The sequence below is a fragment of the Arvicanthis niloticus genome, chromosome 13, assembly GCF_011762505.2.
Source record: "Arvicanthis niloticus isolate mArvNil1 chromosome 13, mArvNil1.pat.X, whole genome shotgun sequence".
NCBI classification, from domain to species: Eukaryota; Metazoa; Chordata; class Mammalia; order Rodentia; family Muridae; genus Arvicanthis; species Arvicanthis niloticus.
This window is the reverse complement of record NC_047670.1, coordinates 6737387-6753643: the sequence shown is the minus strand read 5'-3', so window position 1 is coordinate 6753643 and position 16257 is coordinate 6737387. Positions and strand designations below refer to the sequence as shown.

Genomic DNA, 16257 nt, shown 5'->3' with positions numbered 1-16257 from the left:
GATACCAAAATTTTATAGACAGCATCAATCTGATGTTGTAGAATTGAACTTTTATCCTAATGGAGCTGATTGAAATAATGTAAACTTTGAAAATGTGAAAGGTGGATAAATGGGCATGCAGTTTCTACCTGTATTTTATTTGGTTATGTAACACTGAGAAAGCCAGTGAAATAACTGTTAACAGAGTTTAGAAATTCACTTAGAAGTCAGTAAATTCTATTAACACTCTATTATAGATTACATACAATTATTGTATATGATATACATTAACATGTTGGTAGTATTTCAGACACTAAATTTAATGTCTGTGTATTTATTAAGTCAATGATTTCATGATCACACACAAGACTTTACTTTGAATCATGAATTCTCAGTGTATGATTATTATTCCGTGTGTGGTGAGGCAGAAATATTGACTATTGAAAGAAAAGAGGAGAAGAGAAGAGAAAAGAAAAGAAAAGAAAAGAAAAGAAAAGGTTGGTCTTCAAATGTAACATGGACTCGGCATACACTGAGAGACCAACTTCTTTGGGTTCAGACTCCATCTTAGAGAACCTGACCTAAGGTTGAACTCAAGTTAACAGGCCGGTACCTAGCACCAGTTTCCAGGCATCCCCCAACAAGACCTATGTCTCACACCAGTTTCCAGGTTACTGCCCAATAAATCTGCACCTCCAGGTTACAAGTCCACCCCTGCCTAACAACCACCAGTTAGGAGGAAAGCAGGAGCTAAGCCCAAGCTCCAGCTTGTGAATAGAGACTCTTGGGTGATTGCATCGGATTGACTCCTCATTGGCCTTGGGGGTTCATGAACGCTTCCTGGTACTACACACATGTTACAACTTAATGGGGACTAGGGAAGCATGTGGAAGACTTTAGGGGAACAATGAAGAGGAAGCAACCAACTGTGGACAGCACAGGAAAGGAACTCTGGGTCCTCATGGAGCAGGTGTGCACACAGCATAGAAAGAACAAGGTAAATAAGCAAAGTTGTCATGTCATGCAAGTCCTTATACAGTTAGAATATATGGAATTTAATTTTTAGTCTAACAAAGCTCTCTCAATTAAGGGAAAATTTAAGTTGAGGAGTTTTAAAGTTCACCTTTCAGGGGAAAGGTGAACCAAAGAAAAGAGCCAGGAGGCAGTATGTGGGAGGCCAGGACATGGGAGGTAGCTGGGGTCATTGTGGACATCTGAGTGCAGACCTTCATGAGTAAAGGGCGAGTGGAGGGGGGGGATTCCAGTAATGGGGCAGAGTGTCCAAAAATCCTGAGGACAGAAGAGGAAGAGTGAGCCATTGTGGTGGGAAAGGGCCATGAAAGGTATCAAAGATGGTTTCAGTGTCGCAGGGTCCAAGGCAATTTGGGACATTTAAGGTCCTTATTTTAATTCCCGGAAGAAGTGAAGTTCTTAGGATTTTAGAGGAGGAAACGATATCATGTAATTTACATGTTAGTAGCATCTTTCTCACCATTATCCTGAGAATAGAGAGAGCAAGGCAAAGAGGTCAGGGAGAGATGTTAAGAGTCTGCTGGGGCTGCCATTTCAAAATACCAAAGGGTGGGTGGCTTGAACAATGGTCCTTTACTCTTCACAGTTTGGGGTGCTTGGAAAGTACAGACTGAAGGTACCAACTGGGTGAGTTTCATGCTAGTGGCCCATTGTTTAGCTTTTGAGCACCCACCGTATCCCTGTGGCTTCTCTGTGGTGGAAATAAACAATGGAGAGGGAGAGAAGTGGGAGAATGTCCTGTTTATCTTTCTATAAGGAAAAAGAAGTAGATGAATACAAAGCACTAGACCCCGCACTTGTTCAGCTAACTCCAGTCACCTCCTGTGGTGGTTTATGTAAGAATGGAATGCCCTCCAGGCTAATATATTTGAATATTTAGTCGTGGTTAGTTGAACTGTTTGGGACAGATAGTAGGTATAGTCTTGTTGGAGAAGATGTGTCACTGAGGGTAGGCTGTGAGGTTTCAAGCGTCCTTGTCATTCCCAGTTAACTCTCTGCTAATTTATGGATTAGAATTTAATGTCTCAGCTACTGCTGCAGTGCCACATGTACCTGCCTGCTGCCATGCTCCCTGCCGTGGGATGGTCTTAGACTCACCCTCTGAAACTGTAAGCTCCCAATAAATGGTTTCTTCTATAATTTGTCTTTGTCATAATATCTCTTCCCAGCAATACAAAGTAACTAAGACATTCCCCAAGCTTCACATGACATCATTCTGATTCAGAATATCAATTTGGAGGAGACACGAGTTTTCAGTTCACAGCAGGAGGTCACTATTTGGGGTGAGAGATGTCAGAGAATTTGGTATGGCAGAGGATACAAGCTGTTATACTGTGAAAGTATTTTTTTCTTTTAAAGCAGGTTAGCTCTATTGGGTAATCTGATATGGAGAATGGGAGAAAAAATAATCAGAGACAAAAAAGAATACTGGATAGGCATGATATTATTGTTTGTTGTTTACTTTCAATATTGATAAGTTGTACAGAACTCAAGAGAGTAGCTAAGAGTGGGATCCAAAAGTTCTCCATTTAATGAGTTTCAATTTGTAAATAAATGTGAGGACGGCTTACTACAAAAGTTTTGTTCCTGTTTGACACTGTGGCTGGGGACAACCGGCTTTTAAAGGACCTGGGCTAGGAATGCCAATGCTATGTCAACCCAAGGCTATCTGGCACCACTGACGAACAGCTCTACCACAGATCCCAGGACCGTTCCCCTGGGAGGCATTGGGGGTATTGATTTTTATGTATTTTCTCTTCTCAGAATCTGCCTTTGCACTCAGAGGCAACAGAATTCTGACATTTACTCTTGGATGTTTCCTGTACAGGGAAGTTATAAAGGCCTTTTGGGCAGAATTGTCTCAGACATTTCCTCTGTGCCACTGTCCTTAAAGTATCAGACGTCATGCAGCGCATGCCCTCCGACTCTATCCACTTCACCTCAGTGCAATAGAGAATGTGTGGATTACATGACTCTAAATACAACTTTGGAAAATTCTCTTATTTTGAAAAGGGAAGATACACATGAAGCAGGTAACTAATCAAAGACAAGGGCTGGTTTTTTTTTTTTTTTTTTTTTTTTTTTTTGTCTTGAAGACCCAACAGACATATAATAACATTTTTTAAAGCCTGAAAATAGTAGAATGTTAGATAATTTTTTAAATTATTGGCATTGTGTGTGTGTTATAAGTGTTGTGTGCATCTTCATGTGGGTGTGTTCATGTGTGCATGTGAGTGGGAATACACACGTATTTGTGCTGGAGATTGCAGGATCTCATACTGAAGCAGCAGCTGGTCATTTGCCTAGGTCAGCCGTTCTTAGAGCTGGGAGCCTGCTGTCTTCCTTCACCTCTCTAGCGCTGAGATTCTAGTTGTACGTTTCCTCACTCTGTAGTGTGTGGGGTGGACCAGTGAGTACTAGGGAACGGATGTAAAGCAAGTGGTGGGGATCCACTGTTTACAAAATACCACTAGTCTTGAAAAAAGTGATAGAGTAGCACTTAGCAGCAGTTTCCTATGTCATTGTCAGAGATATATTTGTCAGAGAAGCGTCTCCCTGCAGCAGATGGGACCAAATACAGTGACCCACAGCCAGACATTATGCAGAAAGAGGGACCTTAGAACAGTCAGCCTTAAATGGGATGTCTCCATCAAATCCCTCCCCTCAGAGCTCAGGGAACCCCACAGAAGAGGAAGCAGAAATGGAAGAGATCAGGAGAACAAGGCTCTCTAAATCAACTGAGCAAAGCTCATATGGGCTCCCAGAGGCTGAAGCAGCCAGCACAGGGCTTGCACGGGTCTGCAACAAGTCCACTGTGTATGTAGTATAACTTCCAGTTTAGTGTTTGTATGAAACTCCTGAGTGTGCACAAGTGCATCTCTAGTTTTTGTTCCTTCTCTTGGGCTCTTTTCCTGATGTTGGGGGCTCACACACACACATATACACACACATGAACGCCTACATACATATATAAGTATGTCATATACACACACAAAATAGAAATTAAAAATTAAAAATACAAATACAAATAAAAAAAATCAATATACCTGTGTGTTGGTGTCCTTGGGTTGCTGAAACAAAGACTTTTCAGGCTGTGCTTGTTAACAACAGAAGTCAAAGTTTTCTCAGTGCTGGAGCTACAAGTCTGAAATCACTATTAGCAGTTTTGTCATTTGAAAAGTTCTGTTTTAGCTTCTTGACTCTGAGCTGGCCATCTTACAGTGACTCGTTTTCCTGTGCGTTTTCCTATGCATCTGCACACTGACCCTTTCCTGTGCTAGCAGCATCCTAATCTCCTCCTTACACTTAAAGGCTTATTCACCGAGGGTGTATCCGATGACCTCATTTGACTCAATTACTTTGGAACCATCTAGCTGCAGCCTCTGAAAAACCACTGAAGGCCATCTGCATCTCTGAGCGGACACATTTCAATGCATGAAACGCTCTTGGAGAGATATCCTTGTAAATTCTTACACTTCTGTTTTAGGGTTGATATTGAAGATGTCTAATCTTCACACACACACACACACACACACACACACACACACACACACACTCACTCTTGCAGACACACACATTGTATTGTGATAAGGCTTTTTTGGTATACATGAGGGATGAAGATGGTGAAAGGACCTGGTGAGCAACGTAACAAAAGAAGACGCCTGGTCCTCGGGGTCTTATACCCATCTCCTACACAAGAGTAGGCATGTGGGGTGAGATGAGATCTGCTAGTAAACTGAATTTAGCTTGGGGTGGGTTTGGCATTCTGCAGGCAAGATGCTCAAAGCAGGGTGCCGATTGTTCCTTGCTGCACAGACTAACCTGGCGTTCCTCCAGAAACACTTGGAACAAAGCAAACAGGAGACAAGTAGCTAGTGAAGTCAAGCCGGGAGAGTGTGTATGGATTCAGTCATTTTGTTTATAACCCTGAGTAGTAGAAGCTAAGAGGCCAATAGACTTGACTTTTCACACAGCTCTCTGAGGGTTTCTTGTCACTTTATTTGACTCTTAACTTTTTCTCTGCTAAACACAGCTATGTTTCTGTACATCACTGTTTCTCTTAAATATCTGTTGGAACCAGATGAGATGTAGATACAATAAAGTTCCCAGAAGGGTTGTTTTGCTTTCTTTGTTTGGCCACAAGAAAACACTTTGTAAATCAAGTCAGCTTTCAAATGCTTGAAATTGCAAGTAAGAAATAAGAGCCAAGAAAGGTCAAACGGTGGATGAAGCTAAATCATGTAATTTAGGTCGAATGTTTTTATGAGAGAGTGGGATTGTGCCAATGTTGTAGATTTAATAGAAAAAACTCGCAGATCCATAGCTGTTTGTTTCAAATAATAAAGTGGAGTGAATGGTAGTGATTTATGGGGTTCCCTTTGATCCTGACACTTCATTATTTTTTACCCAGAATGGCATTTCTGGTACAATCTTTTAATACCATGTTTCCTCATCTTGCTCTGAAATAATATCTCCACCACAATCAGCCTCTTATGTGATGCTCCGCTGACTCCCATCTGGAAGGCAGTTGCACCATGAACGAGATTGCTGATGTCCCTACGTTTGTGTTTCTTGGAGTCTTTCTGAGGATATCGAAAATAATGGTGTATAAAATAGAAAATCAGACAAAAATTTATTTATTTATTTATTTATTTAATTAATTTATTTTTTACAAATTATGCACATGTGAACAAACATGTCGTTTTGTTAAATCAATATGCACAATGTAAAAAGTGATAACAGAATCAAAAGCATATGACTTTAACCCTCCCTTTTAAGTAAGGTTTTTGTTTGTGTCTTCTGTTTTTGTGTTTAATTATATTTTTGAGACAACATGCTACGAACTTAAGAACATAGCTTCACTTGCAGAAGAAGACATTTTCATTAACACATTTCTCTTCATTGCTTCATCCAGTTTTTAATTAATATAGAATTTTCCCAAGATGACATAAAACACAGGATTCTAAGAAAGCTGGTTTGTTATGCATGGGGAAAAATATATGGATTGTGTATTTTGACTTTGCAAAAATTTCACCATATACTCTGACTTGAGTTTTCCCCTTTAGGGAATGTAGCCAACGAGACCTGGCCTTAACTCGCTGCTTTAATAATGAGGTTAAAGAGGCACTTCAGCTTTCTTAGCCTGATAGCTTTGCATCAGTTAACCTGAGACGACACTCATTTAATTGGACTCGTGGAGAAGAAATGAGATGGTACATGTATGGTAGTTAGTGGTCATACACTGATGGGCAGTCTCACTGGATTTGGAATCAACTAGGAGAGACAGATTTCTGAATGTGTCTGTGAGGACGTTTTCAGAAAGATTTAACAGGGTAGGGGAGACGCGCCCTGGACATAGTACTAACATAGGTCTGTGCCCTGTGATCCAAGGGAAAGCAGAACACTGATACTCATCTGTCTGTTCTCTGCTTTCTGCGATGTTCTGATGTGGGAAATCCCAGCTACTTTCTCCCACACCACAAACTCTGCAGTGCTTCTTCCTCCACAGGCCAAAATAAACGCTTTAAAGAAACACAAGTCACTTTTGGTCAAGCATTTGGTCACAGTAATGAGAAATTGTTTTATCTCTACGAGCACTTAATTTGCTCAAGTATTGCAAATGTTAACTGAGAACTCTGAGGACAGCAGGGTGTTGGCCTCAGAAGAATGCAAAAATGACCTGGCCTAACTGCTCCCTCCAAGCGAACACCCTTGACTTTGTAAGCGGGGTTTGAACGCCCCCAAGAAGGGGTGCTCACCATATGCCAGTGCTTCTGGCTGTGTGATGAACTGTTTGAATTATAACCATATTTTCTGGGTCACTCTATGCATAAAATGTTGACACCCTGTCTCAAAATGAGAACTAGAAGACTGCCTTTTCTGTGTGTCTGTGTGAGCATTTTTCCAGAGGTTTAACTAAAGAGAGATGGAAGACCCACCTGGAACGTAGGTGGCAGCTCCAGTCCAGGGGCTGAGGTGCAGGACTGACTAAAGAGAAATCGAGCTGAGCAGTGATGTTCATCACTTTCTGCTTCCACTTAGGGACACGATGTGACCAGCTACCTCCATCCTGCTGCCGTTCACCCCAGTATGATAGGCTGTGCTTCAACCTGTTAGCCGCTGCTTCTGTGAGGCACTTTGTCGCATTAGCCAGAAACCTTCCTTAGTGCACTTAACGCCTTTCCATAGGAAGAGGGCGAGTGAGTACAAATACCCGAAGAGAGAGTAAATGATCTCGGGAAAGTGACTGGGTCCTGGGAATCTGACATCTGTCACAGTCGGTGGCTGAGTTGTTGACCTCAGCGTCCTCTCCTTAATATGAGTTAATGTTCCCCTGGGTTTGCTGGGAGGATTTGTCACCACTGAGCTCCTTCAGTAGAATCTGGAACCAGATAGAAGGTGAAAATAAAACACGTGCTGTACCGTCATGCTCCGCTCCCCAGCCCCGCCTGCCCCCACCCCGCCCCCTATCCCGCAGCTGCTGCCCCCTGCCAGCTGCCACCCCAGTTTAAAGTCCCAAGTGTCATAATTTGGGTGGCATTTTATAACTCCATTTTCAGAAAAACAAGCTCAAAGGAAACCAAGCATCTCCCTTCCCACTTTAGGCTAGACTAGACAGGGGATTACATACTTCTCGGCTACAGAGTTTCTTTATTACTGAGAACCATAATTCCTAGGTACCAGTGCTTGTCTTTCGTGGGTGGGCAAGCAACAGGAGTAGGCTGGTTACAATGAACAGCTGAGTGGCTCTGCTTTGAGCTGAAGATTTTCCTATGTTACCTAATCTGGGGCAGACAGGTATTAAAGGTTTCTCAGCCCACCTTCAGTGATTATAGCAAAATACCCATGACTGGGTAATTAATAAAAGAGAGAAGGTTATTTTGGCTCACAATCTGGAGGGATGGAGCTGGCAGGAGCTGTGTGCTATACCACACTGTGATGGAGAGCAGACGGGCAGCTGACAAGTGAGAGCATTTGAGGCGACAGAGCACAAGGGAAACAGTTTGTAACAGCCAGCTCTTGTACTAATCCAGCCTACCACCGGACCTAACTCACACTTTTGGAGATGCCAATTCTGTCTGTGGGCACTGCTGAAAGACCTCTAATGTTCTTATGTCTCAGTGCTGCTGGCAGAGGCACTATACTTCTCTCTGAATTTTGGAGGATACAAATCATAGCCCAGAAGGATGTATGGTTGGTTATTTTTCATGGCTATGACTGAAGCTCAAGAAGGTGACAGGACAAGGACATCTCAAGCTACGGCCAATGCCATCTCTGTAAATAGGCGGTTGGTTAAAGCAAGTTTGAAGGGTAGGTCCAAAGTGACAGGCTACCCTACAGCTCAACTACTGAGGTAGAGAGGTGACAATATTTTTAAGCAGTAATTCAACCCACACCAGTCCAGATACAGTTGAGCCTGTATATTCTTAAAGAATGTAATTGTCTTTAACTGCAATGCATGGGCTTTGATTATATGAAAGGAAGGCTGGTCCTGATATTGTAAATACAGCTGCGTTCCTAGGTTCTTTTGTCTGCTTGGTGTGAGAAGCCGAGCAAAGCCGATTATTCTGGAGTTTCTTCACAGTCATTTGCTAAGTGTAAATACGATTTTCAGGTGACCCACTCTTCTCTCTTCCATGCAACAAGGCAAAACTCAAATTTTAGCTGGGAAGTCCTCAGCAGGTGGAGGACTATTTATTATATAACTATTCAGCCTGGATGGCTTCTCTGCAATTATTTTGCTGCTATTTACAACATTTGCAGAACCGAGGGAAAAATGTCAAATAAGCATTTGATATTTTTCCTCATCTCTCCATCCAAGGGCTATTGCTTTGTAATTTGTTTAGCATTTTAGTAAATCCATTAACCTTTCACCCTGGACACAGAAAATGGGTTCGATGGTTTAATTCTGCTCCCCGAGGAGTCTATAACCACATCGTAAGCAGCATGTTAGACATTAATTGGGATGTATTTTCAGACACATCTAGAGTCAGGATAATGGAAGCATAGAAAATACGAACTAGGGAAAGCCAGAGAAACTAGCCTATCTATGAGCATGCTGATTCCGAAATCATCACATCGATTTCTGTTGGTAGGAATGGTATCTACTTGCCCCGGGGCTCCAATAGTAAACTACATTTTATTTTATAGTTAAGACCTATTTTCCTTTCTTAAAATCATTTCTTAAAATTACTTATTTTGGTATGTGCATATGAATGCAGGTGTTGTAGAGACCAGAAGAGTGTGTCATATACCCTGGAGCTGGCTTTGCAACTGTATGTGAGCTTTCCAGTGTGAGTGCTGGGAATTGAGCTTGGGTCCCCTGAAAGGGTAGTGCATGCTCTTAACCACTGAGCCAGCGAGCCAGCCCTGTTCTAATTTGCTTTCTATTGCTGTGTTAAAACACTGACCAAAGCATTTCATTTTATCTCATAATGTCAGTCAGAGTCAGTTGCTGAGGCAGGAACTAAAGTGGAGACTGTAGAGGACTGGTTCTCACTGGCTTCCTTCCCTCATCTTGCACTCATTTAAATCTATTTATTTACTTATTTATTCACTTACTTATTTATATCTTGAATGCTGCCCCCCCTAAGGTTTCCCCCTCACAGAGTCCCTCCCTCTACTCCCCCCTTCTCTGGAGAGAGTGGCCCCACCCTGGATAGCCCACCACCCTAGAAGATCAAGTCGCTATCAAATTAGACATGTCCTCTCACTGAGGCCAGATAAGACAGCCCTATTGAGGAACAGATTCCACTGTCAGGCTACAGCTTTAGGGAAAGCCTCCTTCTCCAGTTGTTGGGGGAACCACATGAAGACTGAGCTGCATGTCTGTTGCATATGTACCATGGGCCTCCTTCCAGCCTGTGTATATTCTTTGGTTGGTGGCTCAGTCTCTGAGAACTCCCAGAGGTCCAGGTTAGTTGACTCTGCTGATCTTCCTGTGGAGTTCCTATCTTCCTCAGGGCCTTCAAGCCTTCCTCCAACTCTTCCATGAGAGCCCCGACTTCTGTACAGTGCCAGCCTGCTCTTTGATACACCCCAGGACCATCTGCCCAGGGGCGGCACCACCCACAGTAGGTTGGCTCCTTCCATAAAAATCATTAATGATAAAAGGCCCCACAGACTTGTCTGCAAGTCAAGTTTATGGAGGCATTTTCTCAACTGATGTTCTCTCTTCCCAGACTACCCTGGCTTGTGTCAAGTTACAAAACAATAAAGTCAAATCACTTGAAACCAGCCTGCCTTTCCGGCGTGTGATTGCCACCGATTTCCTGCACCTATTTTCTGAAAAGCCTTCTGAGCTTTTTCTTGGCTCCCCCAGGTGCTGTGATATTTGGGACTTGGAATTTAGGGGACTATTTCAAAAGTCAGAAACTAATTTTCTGAAAAGAAGGGCTTGCGCAGAAAGGCAGCCTTTGCTTTTCTGTTGCCCTAAGTGAGAAGCTTAGCCCAGGAGAGCAGCTCCCTGTGCCCAGCTGCTATCTGCCACCTGGGCCTCAGCCCTATCCCTGCACTTGTTACCACACACACTGCTTAGGGACACGAATAGTTCCACTCTGGGGCTGACTGGATCTACCTCTCCCAGGCTCCTGTCACCGTGGAGGTGACACTGATAACCCGAGTTGCTTTGCACACTGTATGCCCTTGCTTAGTTGAGTCTTACACTGATCTTATAACCAGGCCAATTCTTTATCTCCCTTGTATTTGATCAAAGATTTATCCTGAGGCTAATCTCCAGTGTTACTGTGACACCTGAGTGCATCTGAGTCTGGATGAGCAGGGACGGAAGTTGGGAGGAAATGTGTATACAAATCCTGAACATTCTGTCAGTTGTTATTTTATGGAAACGATAGTTTATTAGAAGGCACATGTGTCTGAGTAAGCTGTGTTTTATTCTTCTGTGAGATGTGAGGAAGGAATAAAAAATAGGCTAGCTAGGCTTGATAGTTTGAGTAAGAATGACATCCATTGTCCTGCTTTGACTTGTTGCCCCAGGGTGGGCTGATACCCAAGGGGGGCTTTCCCTTCTCTGAGGGGAATGAGAAAGGTAACGGAGGGAGAGATGTGTGAGGATGCGACTAGGAGGAGAGGAGGGAGGGGTGCGATTGGGGTGTAAAGTGAATGAATAAATAAATTAATAATAAAAGGAATGGCCTCCAAAGGCCGGTATATTTAAACACTTAGTCACCAGGGAGTGGTGCAGCTTGAGAAGGAGTAAGAGGTGTGGCCTTGCTGGAGGAAGTGGGCCAGTGGATGCGGGCTTCCAGGTTTCAATGGCCAGAGCCAGGCACAGCATCGTTCTTCCGGTACAGCATCGCTCTTCCGGCTGCCTGTGGATCCAGATGTAGAACTCTCAGCTGCTTCTCCAGCACCATGGCTCCGTGTGTGTCACCATGCTCCCTACTGTGGTGACCAAATTTCTGAAACTGTAAGCAAACCCTAATTAAATGCCTTTCTTTCTGAGAGTTGCCTTGGTCATGGCGTCTCTTTACCTCACTAGAATAGTGACCAAGACGTTTGGTCTCAATGTTTGCTTCTGTAATTTTTTCCAGGATACTCTTGGGCTCTCTCTCTCTCTCTCTCTCTCTCTCTCTCTCTCTCTCTCTCTCTCTCTCTCTCATTAGGAGGTGGGTGCAAATGGGAAGGAGGGAGAATGGAAGTATTGAATATGGACGTTTTAACAAAGGACAAAACAATTATATATAGTGCTAGGCAGAACATTGCTCATGTTGAAGACAGGAAGCATGGAAATGCTTGCATAAATCCACAACACCCAGTAGTTAAGAATGAGAGAATATTCTTCAAGAAAAAAAAATCTGGTTTCAAAACTGTTTTCAAACACATTATTCATCCTAACCAGGAAAACAGAATCTGGCCTAGGAAAGTATTTTAAGTCATTTAATATACAGGCTTCTTACTTTAAAGACTTGGAGACTGAGGAACAGACAAGTGACTTAAGATTCATCATTCACAGAGCTGGCATATGAAGAAATAGCTTCTGGCCTCACACTCCAGCCTGAAACAGCCATCCAACGCTATTAAGCTATCTGCAGACAACCTCAGGCCTTTTGTAGAGTTATGTTTAAAGGCGAAAGGGACTTTGAAGTTGTGATAAAATTAAACTGGTTCTGGGCTTCCTAGCCACTGTGGTCCCTACTGGTACCTAGTTAGTGTCCTGACTACTGTGCCACTTTCCTCTGCATGGTCAGGAACGGGGGTCGGGGGGTGGGGGGGTGGGGGTGGGGGAGTCTTCCTCCTTCCTTCTTCACAGCCTCCAGGGAACTTCTCTCTGGAATAATAGCCCAAAATTTGAATTTCTTATTTTCAAGTTCTGCCATGAGCTACTGATTTCTAAGGCCTCTTCCAGGAGTGAGACCATTTCTCTTTAAAAAGTATTGTGCTAATAAGAATTTTTTGAATATTTATATATGTATCATTTTGGTTCCCAAGTGACAATAGGCAGTTTCCCAGCTTTGTCAAACGCACTGGCTTCTATGAGGTGACACTCCTTATCTGGGCCAAACTGCTCAATTGTACTCTCTAGTTCTTTCCTCATTAAAAGAAATATTGAAAATGAGTTTCTTTAGCTGCTTGAAACCTGTGCTTCTGTGAACATATCACCATCTCAGAGGTTATATGTCTGTGAACACATCACCATAGCAGAGGTTATACTTCTGTGAACACATCACCATAGCAGAGGTTATCCTTCTGTGAACACATCACCATAGCAGAGGTTATCCTTCTGTGAACACATCACTGTCACAGAAGTTGTGGGGTTTGCACAAGGAACCAGGCTGAATCCTGCTGCACTCACATGGCTGCCCAGCATGGCTGCTGTCTTGCCACCTTTGTGTGGACAGAAGAACATTGTTCTAAGTCTCACAATTCATGGCTGATAACAGGAATGCTTGAGTATAGGATACTCAGAACATTCACCAAAAGTGTGGAGGCAGAAAACCCTCACAACTATCTGCAAATGCTATTGCTCAGAGCTGTGTCTTTCCTAGTCCAGGCCTGCCAACAATCTGTACTTGAATCTTGTTCTAGGGGGGATATTTAAAGAATCCTCTCATATGAGAAACTTGTTTCTATGGCTCATCAAGATGTGACTTCATAGTTACAGCTATAATGTTCTTATTTTCTCTGGGAAATTGTAATTCTATAGAGAAATGGGTAGAAAGTTTTCTGTATAAAATCTTGAAGACCACCACTGAAATTATGTAGCCAAATTAATTCTGAATTGTACTTACAACCAGGTTCCAAATTTCTTGTGTTATCTCCACTGTGTTTATGATAGTTTAGCATGAGTCTCCCCCCCCCCCCTTAAAGCCATACAAATTGCCAAAGCCTTCAGAACGGGCAGAGTGTCAATGCTGGCATGCTGGGTTAGTTATTCGTGCTAAAGGGAGGATGCCAGCCAATGAATCACCAACAGACTTCTTGCCACACCTGGGGTTTTCTCTGTAGGGCTTCCATCCAAGTGTTGACAAAACTCAACTTTGGATAGACTCTAAGAATTGCTGGGACGATGGCCAAAGGTGCTTTCATGCCAATGGGACAACCCCCCTGCCCATTAGCTAGGCTCTTCTGCTCCCCAGATGGCAAAAAATAGAGAGTACTTTGTGATTTCCCACATCAATGCTGATTGTGAAGTCTTCCAGACAAAAAGCTTCTAGTTATGGTCATTCCTTGTAGTGCCCTGGACTCGTTTTTTGTAAAAGCTTGGTTTGAAACTAAGTTGAAAGCTACTACCCAGCCATAGGCCACATAGGTGTATTAAACATGCTGCCTGCTTAAGGTTAAGATTCGGGCTACAGTCACAGTATCAGGTTTTATCTTCTGAACAGTCCTGGAAACAGCTGGAGCAGATGCAGTGCCTCAGTTGACTGAGTGGGCTGCCCAGGGTTCTGACTCTAGCTAGGTAGTTGATTTGTCTTGGGACTGACATTTATCAAGAGTCTCTCATTTCCTTCTTGGGGTATTAACTCATTGTGGAGCTGACTTGTGAGTCTGTGTAAGGACCAATGACACTTTTGAGAAGGCCCACCTTTAGGAAGGTGGATGCTCCATCGTGGTCTCACATAGGTCAGTGCTTGACAGTGTTTGTAAATACAATTAGGAGAGCGAAGTTGTACTTATGAAAAGGACATTATAAGAAGAGACACTCACTGGGCAGCCTGGTAAACCTTCTTTTACTGCTATTATCTGTAATTTCCCTCATCAATTATTCTAATGTCAGTACGGAGCCTAACTGAGTTAAGGAAAGAATACAGGAAGATTTACATTGACAGGGTGTCAAAAGAGTGGCCAGGAACCTGGAGATGCCGTATCATGCCTCTGTTTGAATATCATAACCTGATATGGTGCAAGCTTCTAACAGAGTCTGTTGGGTCCTCACAGACCCGTCGAGCCAAACCAGCAACTCTGGCTACACGTTTTTCTTAGTTTGGCTTGCATTGCTGTGAAGAGACTCTGTGACCACAGCAACTCCTATAAAGGAGAACATTTAATTGAGACTGGCTTACAGTTTCAGAGGTTCAGTCCATTATCATTATGACAGGAAGCATGGTAACATGCAGGCAGACATGGTGCTGGAGGAGGAGCTGAGAGTTCTACACCTTAATCTGCAGGAGACTGTAAACCACACTGGGCATAGCTTGAGGATATGAGACCTCAAAGCCCACCCCCACAGTGATTCAGTTCCCCCAACAAGACCACACCTACTTCAACATGGCCACACCTCCTAATAGTGCCACTCCCTATGGGCCCATGGGGACATTTTCTTTCAAACCACCACAACATTATTTCACAAAATATGATGTTAACACCAACTTATTAATGGTTTGCTTTTTAGAAAGAAGAGAAATCTGTGGAAGATTCTAGAAAACCCATCACTAAGACCTTGTAATGTGTGCTTTCTGTTTGCTGAGATGGGCTCTTTAGCCATTATCATCTGTCATTCTCAGGGCATGGAGTAGGTTTAATATGGTGAACAGAAGTGTTTTTTTAGAAAGCTAAGGGTTTGGGATGTCTCTCAGTGGAAGAAAGTTGGCTCAGCATGAACAAGGCTCCAGTTCAGTCTCCAGCATCAGAAAAGATATATTGGATGTTGGTAGGTAATAAATTATCTAGCCTCGTGTTTCTCCTAAGCATTTTCTGTTGTCTAGAAAAAAAAATCAACTTTACTTTCAAATATCACTTCAACACAAAATCATATTCTCCAAGGCCCAGGGAATTAGGTCTCTGTCTATGGATCCACTTGCCAGCACAAAAAGTCTCATTTCATGGAGAACTGCCTAGACATAGCAAAGGAATTTGTTCTAGGAGAACTAAGTTGGCTGAACAGGGAGTATTGGGTCCTTCCTTTGGGAAGGGTCTGGTGCTGGTGGGCCCTTGTGAGTGTGCAGCAGTTGCTACTGAACCTCGTCTGACCTGAGACACAGAAAGTGAGCAGCTTTCCTGGATGACTGGGCACCGTGCCACTTCTCTTCTGAAACAGAAGGAGCCAGTCTGTATCCCTAGCTGGCTGTCATATGCAGACATAGTCGTGATGCTCTGAGCATGAGTAACTGCTGATAAGGCTTTAGTGGGGACAGATGGGAAGGCTGCTTCTTGCTCACGCTTCCTCACTGGGGGGTAAGGCCGAGTGACAGTTTCCTGCTAATCCTTATTATACCTCACTGAGCATAGCACTAGTATTACAGACTCTTCCTTTCCCTTATTTCATTATGTCTGCACAACTGGGCAGATCTTTCAGTCAAACCCACACAGTCTGATCCTTAAGCTCTCACAGGCGCACACTCGCTTCTTTACTACTGAGCCTCCATTTTCTTGATAGCAGTTTATAATGGAATGCCTTAAAAAAAAAAAAAAAAAAAAAAAAAAAAAAAAAAAAAAAAAAAAAAAAAAAAAACAAGGAGAGGAAGAAAAAGGTGCCTAAGTAGGAAACAACCAGGTGTGAAATTAGAAGATGAAGAATAAAAAATAGGGGCTGGAGAGATGGCTCAGCGGTTGAGGGCACTGGCTGCTCTTCCACAGGAACCAGGATCAATTCTCAGCACCCACATGGCAGCTTACAACGGTCTGTAATTCCAATTCTAGGGGATCTGACACCTTCAGACAGATATACAAACAGGCAAAACACCAATCAATGACCTAAAATTAAAAAAAAATATTTTTAAAAAGAAGAGAAGATAGCCATAAGAGGAAAACTGGCTTAGAATCACATACAGCTTCAAATAAGGG

General features: G+C 43.0%; 1 protein-coding gene across 2 annotated transcripts in view; it reads left to right on the top strand.

Moving 5' to 3' along the window:
- Nucleotides 1-691: 691 nt before the first annotated feature.
- LOC143434038 (uncharacterized) overlaps nucleotides 692-16257 on the top strand; it is a 59012-nt gene continuing 43446 nt past the window's right edge. The window contains exons 1-2 of one of the 2 annotated variants that reach the window (XM_076911221.1): nucleotides 692-976; nucleotides 2840-3044. In XM_076911221.1, the coding sequence (XP_076767336.1) occupies nucleotides 887-976; nucleotides 2840-3044 (295 nt within the window). In that variant the 5' untranslated portion in view covers nucleotides 692-886. The remainder of the gene's footprint in view (nucleotides 977-2839; nucleotides 3045-16257) is intronic. The other variant, XR_013103188.1, reaches the window with a different exon arrangement.